This window comes from Diceros bicornis, chromosome 17 (assembly GCF_020826845.1).
Source record: "Diceros bicornis minor isolate mBicDic1 chromosome 17, mDicBic1.mat.cur, whole genome shotgun sequence".
Lineage (NCBI taxonomy): Eukaryota > Metazoa > Chordata > Mammalia > Perissodactyla > Rhinocerotidae > Diceros > Diceros bicornis.
The window spans coordinates 43,301,678-43,318,233 of NC_080756.1; the positions used below are offsets into that span (position 1 = coordinate 43,301,678).

General features: G+C 34.1%; 1 protein-coding gene across 1 annotated transcript in view; it reads right to left on the bottom strand.

Annotated features, from left to right (window-relative positions):
• PIK3C2G (phosphatidylinositol-4-phosphate 3-kinase catalytic subunit type 2 gamma) overlaps positions 1-16,556 on the bottom strand; it is a 347,697-nt gene that overhangs the window by 228,928 nt on the left and 102,213 nt on the right. The window contains exon 16 of the mRNA XM_058558690.1: positions 12,422-12,610. Coding sequence (XP_058414673.1) covers positions 12,422-12,610 — 189 coding nt within the window. The remainder of the gene's footprint in view (positions 1-12,421; positions 12,611-16,556) is intronic.

Consider the following 16,556-nt stretch of genomic DNA (forward strand, 5'->3'; position numbering starts at 1 on the left):
ATATCATGAAAAATTTATGCGGTATAATACCATTTAAAAATGTGTATATTTCTCCATATGCTTAACAAAAAGATGGAAAGAATCAAAATATTAATACCAAATATCAGAATGGAAGTTCCATGGATGATTTTAGTTTTCTTTTTTAAGCTTAGTTTTTAAAGTTTTTCAAACTTTCTATATGAAAGTTTTACTGGTTATTAAAATTTTAATAATTTTTTTAAAGTAAGGCTGATTCAACTAATTGTGAATATCGATAAATAATTGCAAATTCATTACCAGCATTAAAATAAAGCTCCAAATCATATGTCCTTTTAAGAGTGAACATCATTGTATAAAAGAATAAACATTATATTTTTTTGATTAACTTAGAACATTCTTTTAACATAATAGGCCCAAATAGGGATCTCTGCCTCTGGAGAATTTACGCTGAATACCTTTTCAGGGCCCTGAACTCAGGCACAGATCAATGGACAAATCTATTTCACAAATTCTGGCATTTCTTTCCTGTGATGGTGTCTGAAATTATTTAAATATTCTTTTGGGATATAGTTGTTGGCATTTCATGCTCAGTAACTTGTGTCTCAATGAGGTGAGCGCTACTCACATTAGTTTTCTGACAGTCGTGTGATATTTACAGACTGAAATATCACATGTAACAGAAGAACTGCAACCTATTTTAAATTTTCCACAAGCCAGGTTATTGTACTTTCCAATAACCTGATTTGCTTGAAAAATACAAATAATTTCTGCCAATAATAAGCCAGGAGCTACTTTCTAGCCATCCTGCTAACTTTGGGACTACTAATTACTATCGGCATGAACATTATACCTCTAGTTTGGGGAAGAAACGAAAGTAGAAGATTCATCAGGCCGATATCAACTAGGCCTTCATTTACTTACATTTGTACGAAACTTCCTTATAATGAACCAGAAAATACATAATTTACAATGTAATAAATGGTGATCTATTTGGTTTGAGATATTAAAAAGATACGAGGTCAGTAAAACTCCATTACTTGTTGGGGAGGAGACGATGTAAGGCGAAAGAAATTTTCATTTATTATGAAAAAGTTTTTTAATTAGGCATAACAAGAGTCCATGTGAAATAATCACTTCTTTAAGGTTATTCATTATTTTTTAAATGTACATTTAAGTAACTTCATGCTACTTAGTTTCAAAAGCATGTCTGGATAGGGGAGCAAAAACAATTTTGGTCAAAAGGAAAATATAGGCTGGCTTACTATTCAGTTTTATATGAGTTCATGAGCAGTGATTCTATCTATTCAGGATTTAGTTGCCTCTGAATTAAGCTAACTATTGAGTCTGAGATCTGTAAAAGGACATGATAACATAGCTGAGATAGATATAACTCTGTACAATAATTGTTAAGGAATTACCTAAAAATTGCACGTGGTCCATTGTCCAATGAGAACATTCAGACACAAAGAAAAAATACTCCTTGAAGACTATGATTATAAAAATTAATAAAAGGAATATAAAACCTGTGGTTAAAAACTCAAAAGGTGAAAAAGTTAGAGCAACTTCAAGAGAAACATTTTTCAAAGGAACTTCAGTGAAATATCAATTCTATACTTTGCCAACAATGTAGAGTAAACACAAAGTTTAGGGTCAAGGAGAAGATTAAGTTGGGATGGTAATCCTACATGGGCAAGGAAGGAAGAGTATCACATATTTAGGCTCGAGGTGGAAGTAGAATTGACCAGTAGTTAGGGTTTGCTATACAACAGAGATTCTCCTATTTTGGTCTCAGCATCCTTTTTACACTCTTAAAAATTATGGAAGATTCCAAAGAGTTTTTGTTTATGTGGGTTATATCTATCAATAATTACTATATTAGAAATAAAACCAGGACATTTAAGAAATATTTGTCAATTCACTTAAAATAACATTAATAACCCCTTTACATGTTAATATAAACAATATGCTCCCATGAAAAACAGCTACATTTTCAAAAACAAAGAAAACATTTAGAGAGAAGAATGATATTGTTTTACATTTTAGCAAATCTCTTTAACGTATGGCTTAACAGAAGACAGCTGGGTTCTCCTATCTGCTTCTGCATTAAATCTGGTGAGACATCACATGTTATATAGCCTCTGAAAACTCCACTCTACACTTATGAACGAATGCATGTGACCAAGTCAAGTGACATATTAGAATTATTGTGGAAATAATCTTGACTTTGCAACACCCCTGTGAGCATAATGGGGACTACAGACCTTACTTTTGAGAACCTCTAATGTACAACGTAGTTTTGGCATGTGGTTTTGTTATGGGGTCATAAATTAGAGGAATCAGCACCTGTGGCCTGTTGAGAAGACAGCACATCAACCCATGTCTTCCCTGAGTGATAAACTGTCTTTGAAGTCATCTGATCAACATTCAGATTTGGGAATTGTCATTCCTCCTCTATTCCCTCAAACATTTATAATTCCTCTCATCTCAGAGGACTATAGGAATATCACAAAGGATTCAGAAAACCTTCAACAGGGCCAGTGGAGTCGTGAAGTAAAATTTCAACAGAAAAATACATCTTTCAACTTCTTCCATTTGACTTGTTATTTTGTCATTTCTACTCCTTTCTTATTTTCTCCCTATATCATTGTTTTTCTTTTGGGTTCTTCTTTTTCTAGTTTGAAGAATGATATAGGGTCAATATCTTACTCAAAAAACTTTTGAAGTGATGGGTGAAAGCCAAATGGGATGTAACAAATGTCGACCTTTAAAAAAAGTAACTTTGAGTAAGCTGAAAAGCAAAGAAATCTGAAGTCAAATTTAAGTGTAACAGAAATGTCAGACATCAGAATACACAGTAAGAATTCATGCAGAATGCCATAAGGCTATTCACAGTTAAAAGCCCCAGTGTCAAGATAGAATTAGAAAACCATCAGAGGTGCAGAACTATTTCTCCAACAGGCTTTGAGTTTGATGACACACTCAGCGTCAGCTTGGAAGAAAAATGGCAATATGAATATCTTTGCTATTTTCTAGTACTAAAAATGATCAGATGTGACAGAGAAATTTTTTTTTCTAGTAAAAGTGGTGAATAAGAATTCTTTAAGATGATTGTAAACCTCTATCTACTGAATAATTCATGTTCCTTCAAGGATTTCACATGGATTACAGAATATTAGAACTCAAGGAAACCTGGAGACCTGCTTCAGTCTCCTGATTACACAGATGAAGAAACTGAAACTCAGAGAGTTTGAGCTGTCTGCCCAAGGCCATTTGTTGGTGGCACTAAAATTAGAATCCAAATATCCAGAATACTAGGCCAGCAGGCTTTCTATAGTACTTCTAGCAAGGCCTTTTTCTATTTCAACTAGATATTATTATATATGCTTATATAAAATCCATAAGACTAGCTTGGATGTATAATTCATTTTGCTGCATTCTAAATGGATTAATAGAGACACGTAATAGTGAGCAGTGTTATTTGTCTAATTGCACTGCGACATTGGCCCACTCGTGAGCCAAACGGAATAAGAATGAATCGTAGACCCAAAGAGACATTGAATTGTACAGAAATATTTCCTGATGGATGGTCTATGGACTTCAGTATAAAAACTGGGAATTAACTAAATAGTCATGGTATTAATTAATTAGAATTTTTTATAATTAAAGAGTAGTTATTGATTTTGTTCCTCTATATGATTACACTTGGATTTTACTTACAGACAAGCTTAGAAAGGTACGACATAAAGCAAGTGGTGTACTGAAAGCACCATACCAAGATTTTGTGTTTGGATGGATTAAACACTACATGCAAAAGTAGCATGATGTTATGAAAAAGAATAAGGGATATTAAGTCTAAATATGAAAGATCTTATCTTATGTTTTCTTTCTAAGCAAATTTATCTACACCCTTGACTTAATTTCCATCCTTCTGTGGATGATTTCCAAATTGGGGTCTCTCGCTTAGATTTCTCCCTTGAACCACCACCAGCCATCTCAAGTATATCTTAAAGTCAACATATCCCAACCTGAACTTCAGGGTTCTTCTTCTATAATCTATTTGTCACCCAGTGTGCCCCATCTTGGTGAATGTTTCCATTATCCGCATACTTACAGAAGACAGAAACCTAGAAGTAATCCTGACACCTCTCTTTTTCACTGCCCCTCCCCATTCAATCCTGTCACTTTTACTCCTAAAATGTTCTGATTCTGTTCATTTCATTACGTGACCACTACCACCTTCTAAGTCTGACTTGCCATTCTCTGACATCTAAACTACTTTCACAGCTTCCTAACTGGTCTTCCTTCATTTACTTTTGCTTCCCTCACCAAATCATGCTTCACTCAGAAGCCAGAGTGATCTTTAAAAGGTGAAAATCTGTTCAAAATATTCTCTCACTTAGAATCATTTATGCCTTGCCATTGTTACAAGAATAAAGATCAAGTTGCTTAACATGGTCCTGTTTAGAAGTCCTTAACATGGTCTTCTAGTTCCATCTTAAGATGTCTATTCACCTTACATCATATACTACTTCACTGGATGCCAGGCACACTGGCTCTCTTCCAGTTTCCTAAATTAAGTTCCTGCCCCAGGACCTTTTCATAGATTCCCTCTTCCCAGAAAACTCTTCTCTTACTTTCCCCTTTCACCAATTCATTTCCATTCATCCTTTGGATCTGAGCTCAAACACAACTTCCTCAGGGAAAATTGTTCCCACTTTGAAGAAAAGATCTGGTTCCTTTGTTATATATTATCATAGAACCATGTACCTTTCATCAGAGCTGTTATAACACTTGTCATCTTATATTTATAATTTGGTAATGGCCAATTTCTCCCCACCTCCAGTAGACTGCAACTCCATGAAGGCAGGACTATGTTTCTTTTTGCTTAATAACCTAGCTTTAGGGCCTAAGGAAGTGTCTTACACGCGTCGGCCACTAGTAAATATCTGTTGAGTGAATGAATGAATAAATTGGGCTTCAATTTCTTCATCTGTAAAATGGAGATTGGTAAAATGGGGAAAAATATAAATGTTGGTAATAATATTAAAGAGGTTGTTTTGTAGATCAAACCATATAACATATTTTGAAAGTGCTTTGTAAGCTATGTCATTATTCAATTGTGAAATATTTATTATTAAGATGCTAAATCTTTTATCATATAAATTTTGACAAGTGAATTGAAGTATTTAAGCTTAGTAGAAATGAAATAATTCCCATGAATTTATCGATATTTACAATTTGGCACTGAAAGAATTTAAAAAACTCTAAATTCTCTTAAAAATATAATTATCGGGCCAGCCCCAGTGGCCTAGTGGTTAAGTTTGGTGCGCTCTGCTTTGGCAGCCTGGGTTCACTTCCCAGGCACGGACCTACATCACTTGTCTATCAGTGGCCATGCTGTGACGGCAGCTCACATAAAAAGAGAGGAAGATTAGCAACAGGTGTTAGCTCAGGGCAAATCTTCCTCAGCAAAAAAAAAAAAAAATATATATATATATATATATATATAAAATTATGATGAAAATGATAATGATGATAAGAATGATTGGTAGCATTTATTGAATGCTCTCATAAGTACTTTATCCTATAAGGTACATACCTAATAGGTAATATACCTATTATCCCCCCATTTTACAGATTAAGAAACTTGTCCAAGGTCATTCAAGTAATAAGTGGCAGGGCCACATATATCTGATTTCAAAGCTTATGTTGTCAACTGTGAAATTTGGAAGCAATTCCAGAAACTCTCCAAAAGTGCACAAAGGCAAGATACATATTTTCGGGTTTATGCAATTCCACATTCCTCATTCTCAGTATATCAGATTGACTCTTCCTTCATGGAAAACATTGAAACTTCCACATTTTTCTCCGCCATATCCATACTTACCTATAATTGTCTTCATATTTTTCCTTCCCTCCCACCTGAGAGGAAGAAGTTACTCTCTTCCTTTCCTTGGATATGATTCCCATTTGTACTTTTGTTCCAGGCTATTGGTTGTTGGTGCCATCTCACGTAGCCACTTCCATCTCTCTATTTTCTGATCTTCCCTTCATGCATTCTTCGTCTCAATTTGTAAATATGCTTGAAGCTCTTTTATTTAAAGAAACATACAAACTCCAAACCTCAAAATCTTTTTCTGACTTCCTCCAACTTTAGTGATCTTCTTGCCTTTACCATAAATCTTATTCCAAGAGGCACAATTTATTTCTCTCTATTTCCTCTTCAGGGCCAAAAACATGGAACCCAACCTCACTATTAAATCTGCTCTCACTAATATCATCAGTGACTGCTCTATTCTCAAATCCATTGATCTGTTTTTAGACCTAATTCAATTTAACACTTCTCTAAAGCCTTTAAAAATCTTTTTTATGAATTCTAAAACACCACCCTTCTCTCCGTGTCCTCCAACCTCTTGGTCACTCTTTCTAAGCTTCCTTTCCTGGCTTTTCTTGCTCTGTACTGTCCTTAAAATGCTGCAACTCTCCAGGGTTCCATCTTCTGTCCCTTTCTATACCTCCTCTACATATAAACACACAGTACTTCTACTTCTGTGGCTTCAATTACTGCCTTCAAGCCAATAATTTGCATATTGTTTTTCAAGTTTTGGTTTCTCTACTAGGCTTCAGATCCATATATACAACTGCACACTGGTTATCCCCTCCTAGGTGTCCCACAGGTTTTTAAAAACGCAACATGTCCCAAACAGAATTCTCCATCTTACATTACCCAAATTTGCTCTTTCTTCTATAACTCTTGTCTTGGTTAATGATGAAATTATCTATCATCCACCCAAAACAGAAAGCTCAAAGTCTTCCATACCTCTTCTTTTTTTTCACTTGCCTCTGAAATGTCTCTCAGAACTGCTCTATGGATCTCCACTGATGCTTAGATTAGGCTCAAATCATTTTTCAAATGGACTATTTCAATACCTGACATCTATCTAATATCTTTCCTCTTCTTTTCTTTGTTTTTTAGTCCATCTTTCACATTGATGCCAGAATTATCCACGTGTAACATAAATCTGATTATATGACTCCATTCTTAACAAAATTCCATGGGCTGCAGTAACGAGTCCATAGTACCTACCTTCCTGGCTCACGAGGCCCAAAACAATCTAAACTGAACCACCCTTTTCAACCTCGTCTCCCAGTAAAATTCCCTTCTAATTTGATATTAAATTCCTCACTATTCTCTGACCTCCATAACGGTGCACATGCTGGTCTTCCTTCCTCAAATGCTATTTCCTTTCTTCTCTACTCAGGAAATTCCTACAAATATTTCAAATCAGAATTCAATTCCTTTGTGAAGCTTTCCTTACTTTCTCATAAAAAAATTGCCCCTCTCTCCTTTGGGCGCATGTAGCACACTTTAATCATAGTATAGAGTATATTGTGTGGTGATCTCTAGCTTAAGTCTTTCTCTCTAAATTGTATGTTTTTAAGAAACAGTCACTATGACTTATTCTTCCCTCTCTTTGATTCATTCTCTGCATGCCAATTTCCATGTACACATATTTTTGCTCTACAAATAAATGGAAAAGACACACCATCATCCATCACTTAATTATTTAGCCAAATGTGGAAATTATAAGTGTCTCTCTTTTCCATATTCCATTCTGCCCATTTACAAAGCTAGTCAAGAATGGCTCTAGTATAAATTAATCTCTACAATAAAGAATATAGTGGTTTGGTGCAAACATTTTTGTGGAACATTCTTCCAAGGAAACTGATTTTGGAAGCTAAGGCACTGCCTGTTAAGTATTGCTCTTCTTCCTGTAAAATAATAATTTTATATCATGTGGGATGGCAAGTTCTGGTACCTTGTCAAATTTTTATTTCAGTTTCTGATGTATTCCTCTGATGCCAATTCAGAGTTGCTATTTTTAAATGAATGCTTTCCTTGAACTGCCTTTAAATTCCTTGGGTAATTTCTGTTTATTATTAGCAGTTGAATAGTTGTGCCTGTGCATCAGGGTTCAAGAAAACAGCAAACATCTGCCAAGAACCACAGACCTTAGCCCTTGGTCTCTGGTATTCTGACAGCACTGCCTTCTCCAATGGAAGTATTAGTACCCCGTGAGCACACTGCTGGCACTCAATAGTGGAAATATTAACACTCTATGGTCCTCACTAGGTGAATTAAACCTCAACATGTTTCTTGCTAAAAATCAACCAAAAGGAGGTGGTGAATCTTCAGATAGGATTAAGTAAACAACAATACTAAAAATTTTCCAACTTAGAAATGGAGCACACCAGATCTCAAGAGGTTAAACCACTGAAAAAAGAGACTATTCAAAGGAGAAAAAATAAAGATCTCTGAAGAACTCACTCTGACAACTCACGTAACAAGCATACACTGTTTGTTCTCAGAAAAGTCAGCTTTTGAATTGAGAGAAGTTGAAAGGTTCATTTCTGGAAACAGCTTGTCCTCAAGTTTTTTAATAGTTAAGTTAAACTGAGAGTGAGAGTCAAAAGATGAATATAATGAAAATACTCCAACCTTTTCAGTCACCTTCTTTGATGCATGATGAGGAACTGCCCAGTGTGCAAATAAATCAAGTTTCTACTAAGTTCCCTGAATGACACATAATAAACAGCACTCTACTTTGAAACTAGTCCCTATAACCTCTATAAATTTGATTATCCAGGAAAAAAGAAATTACACAGTGAAGCAGAAACATCCAAGCATTCTAAGATAGTTACGTACTGCTATTTACTGTAATAAAATTATTTTAGGATAGTTTTATTTACATATTTAATAGAGTATTTATGTAGGAAAACTGTAATGCATAGTGGTTAAGATTGCAAGTTCTAAATCTCTGGATTTAACTCTAGATCCTCAACTTACTAGAGTCACATCGGGCAACGTAACCTCTGTTAGCCTGTTTCCTCACAGGTAAAATTAATAATAATAGTATTTGCCTCATAGAGTTATTGTGGATATTCAAATGAGATAGTAATAAGGGGGCACTAAGTAAAAATTTGATCTTTAGACTTAAAACCTTAAGTGAGTCAAGTAGATTTTCAGCATCTGTTTAGGTAGAGAAGGCTCACTATAAGCAGAACTATGCTTAGTTATCAGGGATCAGAAAATATTGAAGTGCATTCAGTGAATCCTCTTATTTTATAAGCAAGAAAACTAGGCAGTATTATAGACTTCATTCTGATAAAGACTTCTGTAAGAAATGTTCCATAAACTTTACAAAAAATATTAGTTGACACACTTAAATGTCTTTAAAATAGACCAAGGTTATAGTTTAATAAAACGATAATAAATTGCCCCCCCAAGAGAAAACCAGTTGATGCTTTATAAACTTTAGAAAGTTGTCCCATAAGAAAATTATGCTTTAGAGATATTACAGAGATGCATCATTTTTACCTTTACAGTTATTCTTTTAAAATCTTTAATAGCTTTTTTGAGATATAATTCAAATGCCATACAATTCACTCAAAGTGTACAATTCAATGGTTTTTAGCATGTTCCCAGAGTTGTGCAACCATAACCACAAAAAGAGACCTCATATCCATTAGCAATCATTCCCCATTTCCCCCCAACCTCCCCTAGCCCTAAGTGACTGCTAATTTACTTGCTGTCTCTATAGATTTGCCTATTCTGGACATTTCTCATAAACAGAATCATACAATAGGTGGTGTTTTGTGACCGGCTTCTTTTGCTTAGCATAATGTTTTCAGGGTTCATTCATGTTGTAACATATATTAGTATTCATTCCTTTTTATTATTGAATAATATTACATTGAATGGATAGACCACATTTTATTTATCCATTCATTAGTTGATGGCCATTCGGGTTGTTTCTACTTTTTGGCTAGTATGAATAACGCTGCTCTGAACATTCACGTATGATTTTTGGGGTGGACATATTTTTCATTTATCTTGGATATATACCTAAGAGTGGAATTGTTGGGTCACATGGTAATTTTATGTTTAATATTTAAGGAGCTGATGAATTGTTTTCCAAAGCGGCTGCACTATTTTACATTCTTACCAGCAATATATGAGTTTTTTCAATTTCTATGCATCCTTGCCAACACTTTTTATTTTTTGTCTTTTGCATATAGCCATCCTAGTAAGTGTGAAGTGGTATCTCATTGTGGTTTTCATTTGCATTTCCCTAGTGGTTAATAATGTTGAGCATCCTCTCATGTGCTTATTAAACATTTGTACATTTTCTTTGGGGAAATGCCTATTCAGATCCTTTGACCATTTAAAAATTGGGTTATTTATTTATTTATTTTTTAAACTATTTTTTTCTTTTTTTGAAGAAGCTTGGCCTTGCACTGATGTCTGTTGCCAATCATCCTCTTTTTTTTCTTTTTTCTCCCCAAAGCCCCTGTAGATAGTTGTGTATCATAGTTGTAGATTTGTAGCTCTTCTATATGGGACACTGCCTCAGCATGGCTTGATGAGCAGCGAGTAAGCCCGCACCCAGGATCCAAACCAGCAAACCCCGGGCCGCCAAAGCGGAGCGTGCAAACTTAACCACTACACCACCAGGCCAGCCCCCAAATTGGGTTATTTATCTTTCTTTGTTGAGTTGTAAGAGTATTTATATATTCTGGATACAATTCCTTTATCAGATATATGATTTGTAAATATTTTCTCTTATTCTGTAAATTATTACTTTCACATTTTGAACCAACTTTCTAATAGTTAATTAGTTCAGGAATGACAAAATAATAATTGTGTTATTATTCTAAGTCTTACTTGAGCAAAAACAACTAGAATTTAGCAAAAAATTTTGCAGATTTTGGCTATTCTTATATTTCTAAATCAGGAAAAGAGGTTAGGAGTAACGTGAAAATAAGAACTTGTCTTTTCCAAAAAGGTTGTGAAACATAAGCAGGAACTGAAAGCTCCCAAAGAAACCAGTCAATTGTTAATTGATTTTTTTACCACATCATTATTTCTTAATTCATTCAACTGTACAAGGTAATGTAAGAAATAAAGATAATAGATTATTCCCTCAAATAATTTAAATGTTAAAACAAGGCATAAATAATCATAATATATTTTAGAAAACAATTGATTCAAAATTGAATAATTACTATGTCTCCAGTATTATTAAACCCCTGGGAAACAGAAACACTAGATCTGTTTTGCCTTAAGTAGCTCTCAGTTTAATGTGGGCAAAATTACACGTTTCACATGTTGCATGTAAACACACTGTAACAAAATGTAATTCATAAAGTAATAGACTCCCATACTAGGCAGAAGTGGTCAATTCTACTTGGCAAGGTCAAGGAAGGATCCACAGAAGAAGCCTTATGAAAAAGGATAAAGCTCCAAGCTCAACTAACAGAAAAATTCTATCTACCTACCTACCTACCTACCTACCTACCTATCATCTATCTATCTAAATCTACCTATCTATTTATCTATCTATCATCTATCAAGGAAGACTGGGTATTTGGGCAGGTATTAATTAATAGAAGACACCATAAAATTGAGTAAAATCTTCAATGTAAAAGACACAAAAATGTATGATTCTAAGATAATTTATAAATTTTGAGCTTGGAAGATTGAGAGGAAGCTAGTAATTCTTACAAATAATAGAAGAAAACTCTTTCTCCTCCTTTCCCACTCTAGACTTTTTTGTAAGGACACTAATTTTAAAGTAAATCTAAATAAATCAGTTTGAAAAGTTCTTTGTGTCACTCTCTCTTCCACCCTTCTCCTTCTGTCAGGACCCTGAAAGAGAATTCAGAATAGAACTGGGCTCCACAGTGCTTCTCTGAGTCTAGAGATTACAGACTTTCTTCATGGCATCAGTGAGCTGATGCTATCAAGACAGATTTAAAGTATCTCTTCTTGGCTTTGAATATAAAATAGAAGCCAAGAAAGAGCTGTTTCCCCAAACCAGAGCCAGCTACCACACATGTTCCCACATGCTTCTCCTTGACTAGAAGACATCTTTAGCCCACCTCCCATCCCCCATCCCTGTGCATTTTATTCTGAGGCAAGATCTGGAGAATATATAAGGGACAGGCTTTTTCCTTTTATTCTTGTCATTATTGTTGGCATATTAATTGTATACTATAAGCAGGGTATTTCACACTTTGCATATTTCAGTGGTAAGAAATATGGTTCCAATTTTGAAGGACTTTTCTCTTATGAGAGGTGGAGGAGTAGAGAATTTTATTTTTCCCTATTTAATTTTATTTCTGTAAGAGCAACTAGACTCTTTTCATTTATGAAACTATGGCCATTAATTATACTTAAAGTTTAGTACTGAAGACACAATTATAGCTTAGATTTGTCCAAAATTTATATTCATAGTTTACATTTACCTAAACAATATCCATAGCTATTAAAATTGGGAACAAACAACATAGCTATAGAATTAATCTTATAGTCCTATATTTTTTCTCTTCAAACAAATTTTTCTCATCAGTAATATCATGCTTGTTATTCAATTCTTACCTGTAAGTGAGAAGTCCAAGTGCCTCTAAAGGGTGAGAAAATTTCCATCTTCTCAAAATGGTATGCATTTCTGAAACAGTTCTTTCATCCCATCCAGGGGCACTACCCAGGACCAAAGGAAGGGAGCAGTTTTCATTATTGCAGGAGAAGCGATAAAACCATAAGTATCTTCTCTTTTCCTCAGAGAGTCTGCAAAACCAGATTGAAAACTGTAATTTACTGGAGTTTGCTATACTAACAAATCTTGCTGTAAACACACAGTACAAAATCTTACTCTAGTTCTTTGAATTTTATTTTCGTTTATTTTGGAAAACAAGTCCTATATCTTCTGGGGACAGTTTGATAGGTTATTTCATCAGCTTATTTCCAACTAACTTTATTCTTTTATAGAAAAAAATAAAATAAACCTCAGTTCAGATAATTCATATTTACTTTTCCTCCCTCTTACCCTTGCCACTTTTTAAAAAATGTCATTTTGGTTGGCAAAATCTCTGTCTCCTTTAGTGTAGACCAATTTATCTGAATTCTGCAACATGTACTACTTAGAACAGCTGTAATCAACTGTTTACTTTCTTTACAAATTAACTTAGACCCAAGTGGGCCTGTGAAGAAATGATATATTTTGAAGATGATATTCCTTCATCTCAAAGCAAGTTTCATAGGAGTTCAGAAAACTCTTTGCTCTAAACTTCAAAAACAAAGATCTCAATTCATCCCTGGATTCTGGCTTTAAATTTTCAGAGTTAGCTGGAAGTTTGGAGTTTAAATGCCAGTGAATAGGACTTCCTTAAATGCCCAAGAATTTCCCCCTGGAGAGTGGTGCCAAACAGAAGATGGAAGTCAGGACTAGGGCCATTGACTCACTGACAATTTATCACGATTTGCTCACACTCCAGCAGAAGCATTCAGAACCACAGTTCAACTGGAGGACAGCATTTCTCACATAACAATGACAGCTTTTGAACACCGTCTCCCCCAACTGACACTGTCGCTTAGCTGAAATTAGCTAAAACTCCCAAGAAGGATAATGAAAAATAATAAAAGATTTTAAAAGTCAATATTTCTCTATAATTTCTTTTGAAGCCATCTTCATCTGCAAAATGAAAGAATTGTATTATAGATGATTTTTAAAGATATGTTTGGACTCCTTTCCTATTTTAACACTACCTTCTCCACCAGAGACTCCTCAGAAGAAAAAATTTCATAACAAAATTATTACTAAATTACTGAAACAAATTATTTTGTTCTGATTAAATTCCATTTTTTCCAATATTCAACAATGCTTTTTGCTTTTACCTTCTTTTATTGGAGCCTAACTTACATAAAAGGGAATGTACAGATTCAGTTCAATAAATTGTAACAAATGCATTTACCAAGTAAAAACCATGTTCCTTTCAATATATAAAACAGTTTTCTCATGCCACCAGAGGCAAACACTGGTATCATTTCTTTCACTGTAGATTAATATTACCTATTTTAGAACTTCATATAAACAGAATCATAGAGTAAATACTCTTTTTTTATAGCTTCTTTCACTCAGTATAATGTTTTTGGAATTATCCATATTGTTGTAGTTCATTCCTATTAATTAATGAGTATTATACATTTGTATGAATATGCCACAATTTGCTTATCCTTTCTCCTATTTGATGGACATTTGAATTGGTTCTTGTTTTGGGATATTATAAAGCTGCTATGAACATTTGTGTGCATGTGTTTGTATGGATGAATTTTTCATTTATCCTAGGAAGTACCTAGGAGGGGAATGACTGGGTTGTATGTCAGGTGCTTGTTCATTTTTTGAAGAAACTGTCAAACTACTTTCTGATGTGGTTGTAAAATTTTACATTACTACGTATAGAGTATGATAGTTTCAATTATACCACATTCTTGCCAAGACTTGATTTTGCCCATTTAAAAATATTACCCATTTTGGGGCCGGCCCGGTGGCGCAAGCGGTTAAGTGCGCGCGCTCCGCTGCGGCGGCCCGGGGTTCGCTGGTTCGGATCCCGGGCGCGCACCGACGCACTGCTTGGTAAGCCATGCTGTGGCGGCGTCCCATATAAAGTGGAGGAAGATGGGCACAGGTGTTAGCCCAGGGCTGTCTTCCTCAGCAAAAAAAGAGGAGGATTGGCGGATGTTAGCTCAGGGCTGATCTCCTCACAAAAAAAAAAAAAAAAAAAAAAAAAAAAAAATATTACTCATTTTAATGGGTGTATAGTGGTATCTATACCACTGATTTGGGGAGAATTAGAACTGTCATCTTAACAATTGGGAGTATTCTAATTAATGACATGATATATCCTTCCATTTATTTAGGTTTTCTTCAATTTCTCTCAGCAAAGTTTTGTACTTTTTAGTGCAGAGTTTTTGATATTATAAATAGAATTTTAAAATAAAATTTATTTTCTATTTTTCACGGGAATACAATTGCATTTTGTACATTGATTTCAAATGCTATGAAATGCTATTCTTACATAATCATGTCATCTGAAGATAGATGTGGTTTTATTTCTTTGTTTCCAACTTTTACACACTTAAAATTTCTTGTACTTGCCATAATGCACTGGCTAGGACTTCCGTGACAACACTGAAGAGAAATATTTAGACAGACATCCTTGCTTTTCTCTGAATCTTAGGGGGAAAGTATTCATTCTTGCACCACTTAATAGGATGTTTACTCTAGATTTTTCCATAGGTCTAAATTTGTGTTAGGATTTTAAGGTTGAGGAAATTCCATTCTATTCTCCTCTAAGTATTGTCAGTTTCTATCATGAGTGAGTGATGAATCTTGTCAAATGTTTCTTTCCTAATCTATCAAGATGATATGATTTTCCTTGTATTTCTTTTTCCATTCTTTTAACTGGAATCTAGCTGAATCCTTATATTTAAAGTATGTGCCTGTAAACAGCATAAAGTTAGATATTGCTTTTGTAACACAGGCTGAAAATTTTTGCCTTTTAATTGGAGTTTTTATTCCATTTATATTTAAAATAATATTGATATGGTTGGGTCTAATTCAACCATACTGCTATTAGTTTTTTTTTGTGTGTCTAAATCATTTCTTCATCTCTTTTCTTTTTTCCTGCCTTTTTTTGGCTTTTTTTTTTTTGTATTTCATTTTTGTCTTCTTGGCTTTTAAATGTACATTTAAAATTTGGGGGGTATGGCTTCTCTAGAGATTACAATATTCTTTTTTAGCATATCAAAGCTAACCATGAATTAATATTATACTGCCTTATGTATAATATAAGAACCTTAGAAGAGTATAGTACCATTTTTCCATTTCTCATTCTTATTGTAGTTGTTATATATTTTATTTTTATATATTATAAACTCAGAAGTACATTGTGATTATTTTTGCTTTAAATAGTCAATTATTTTTTAAAGAAATTAATAAATGTATAAATAAAAGTATTTTTATTACCTACCTATTTTCCCTTTGTAGTGCTTTTCATTTATTCTGGTAGATTTGTTTCCATCTAGTTATCATTTTCTTTCAGCTTGAAGTATTTCCTTTAAGATTTCTCATAGTACAAATGAGCTGATAATAAACTAACTCAGCTGTGTTTAGTTGAAAATGTTTTCATTTTGCCTTCCTTTTTGAAATATAATTTTACTGATTATAAAATTCTAAGTTGATAGATTATCTTTTCCCCTTTTCAGAAGTAAGGTGATAGTCTACTGTCTTTTGGCTTTCATTGTTTCTAACAAGTAATCTGTTGTTCCACTGTACGCCAATTTGTTCATTTTCTCTGATGCTTTTAAAAATTTTTATCTTTAGTTTGCAGAAATTTGACTATAATCTCCTTAGGTGCTCTGTGTGTGTGTGTGTGTGTGCGCGCGCGCGCGCGCGCGCGCACACTCATATGTGCTTGCTTGGGAGTTGCTAAGCTTTTTATATCTATGGGTTGATTTTTTTAAAATAAAATTTGTAACATTTTGGCTATTATCTCTTTAATTTTTTTTTGCCTCAAGCTCTCTCTCCTCTCCTGTGTGTCCAATACACATGTATTATATTGCTTGATATTGTCCCATAGGCCACAAAGCTCTATCATTATTTTTAGGATTTTTTTTCTTTCTGTACTTCAACATGGATAATTTCTATTGCCCTTCCTTCAAGTTCACTATTCTT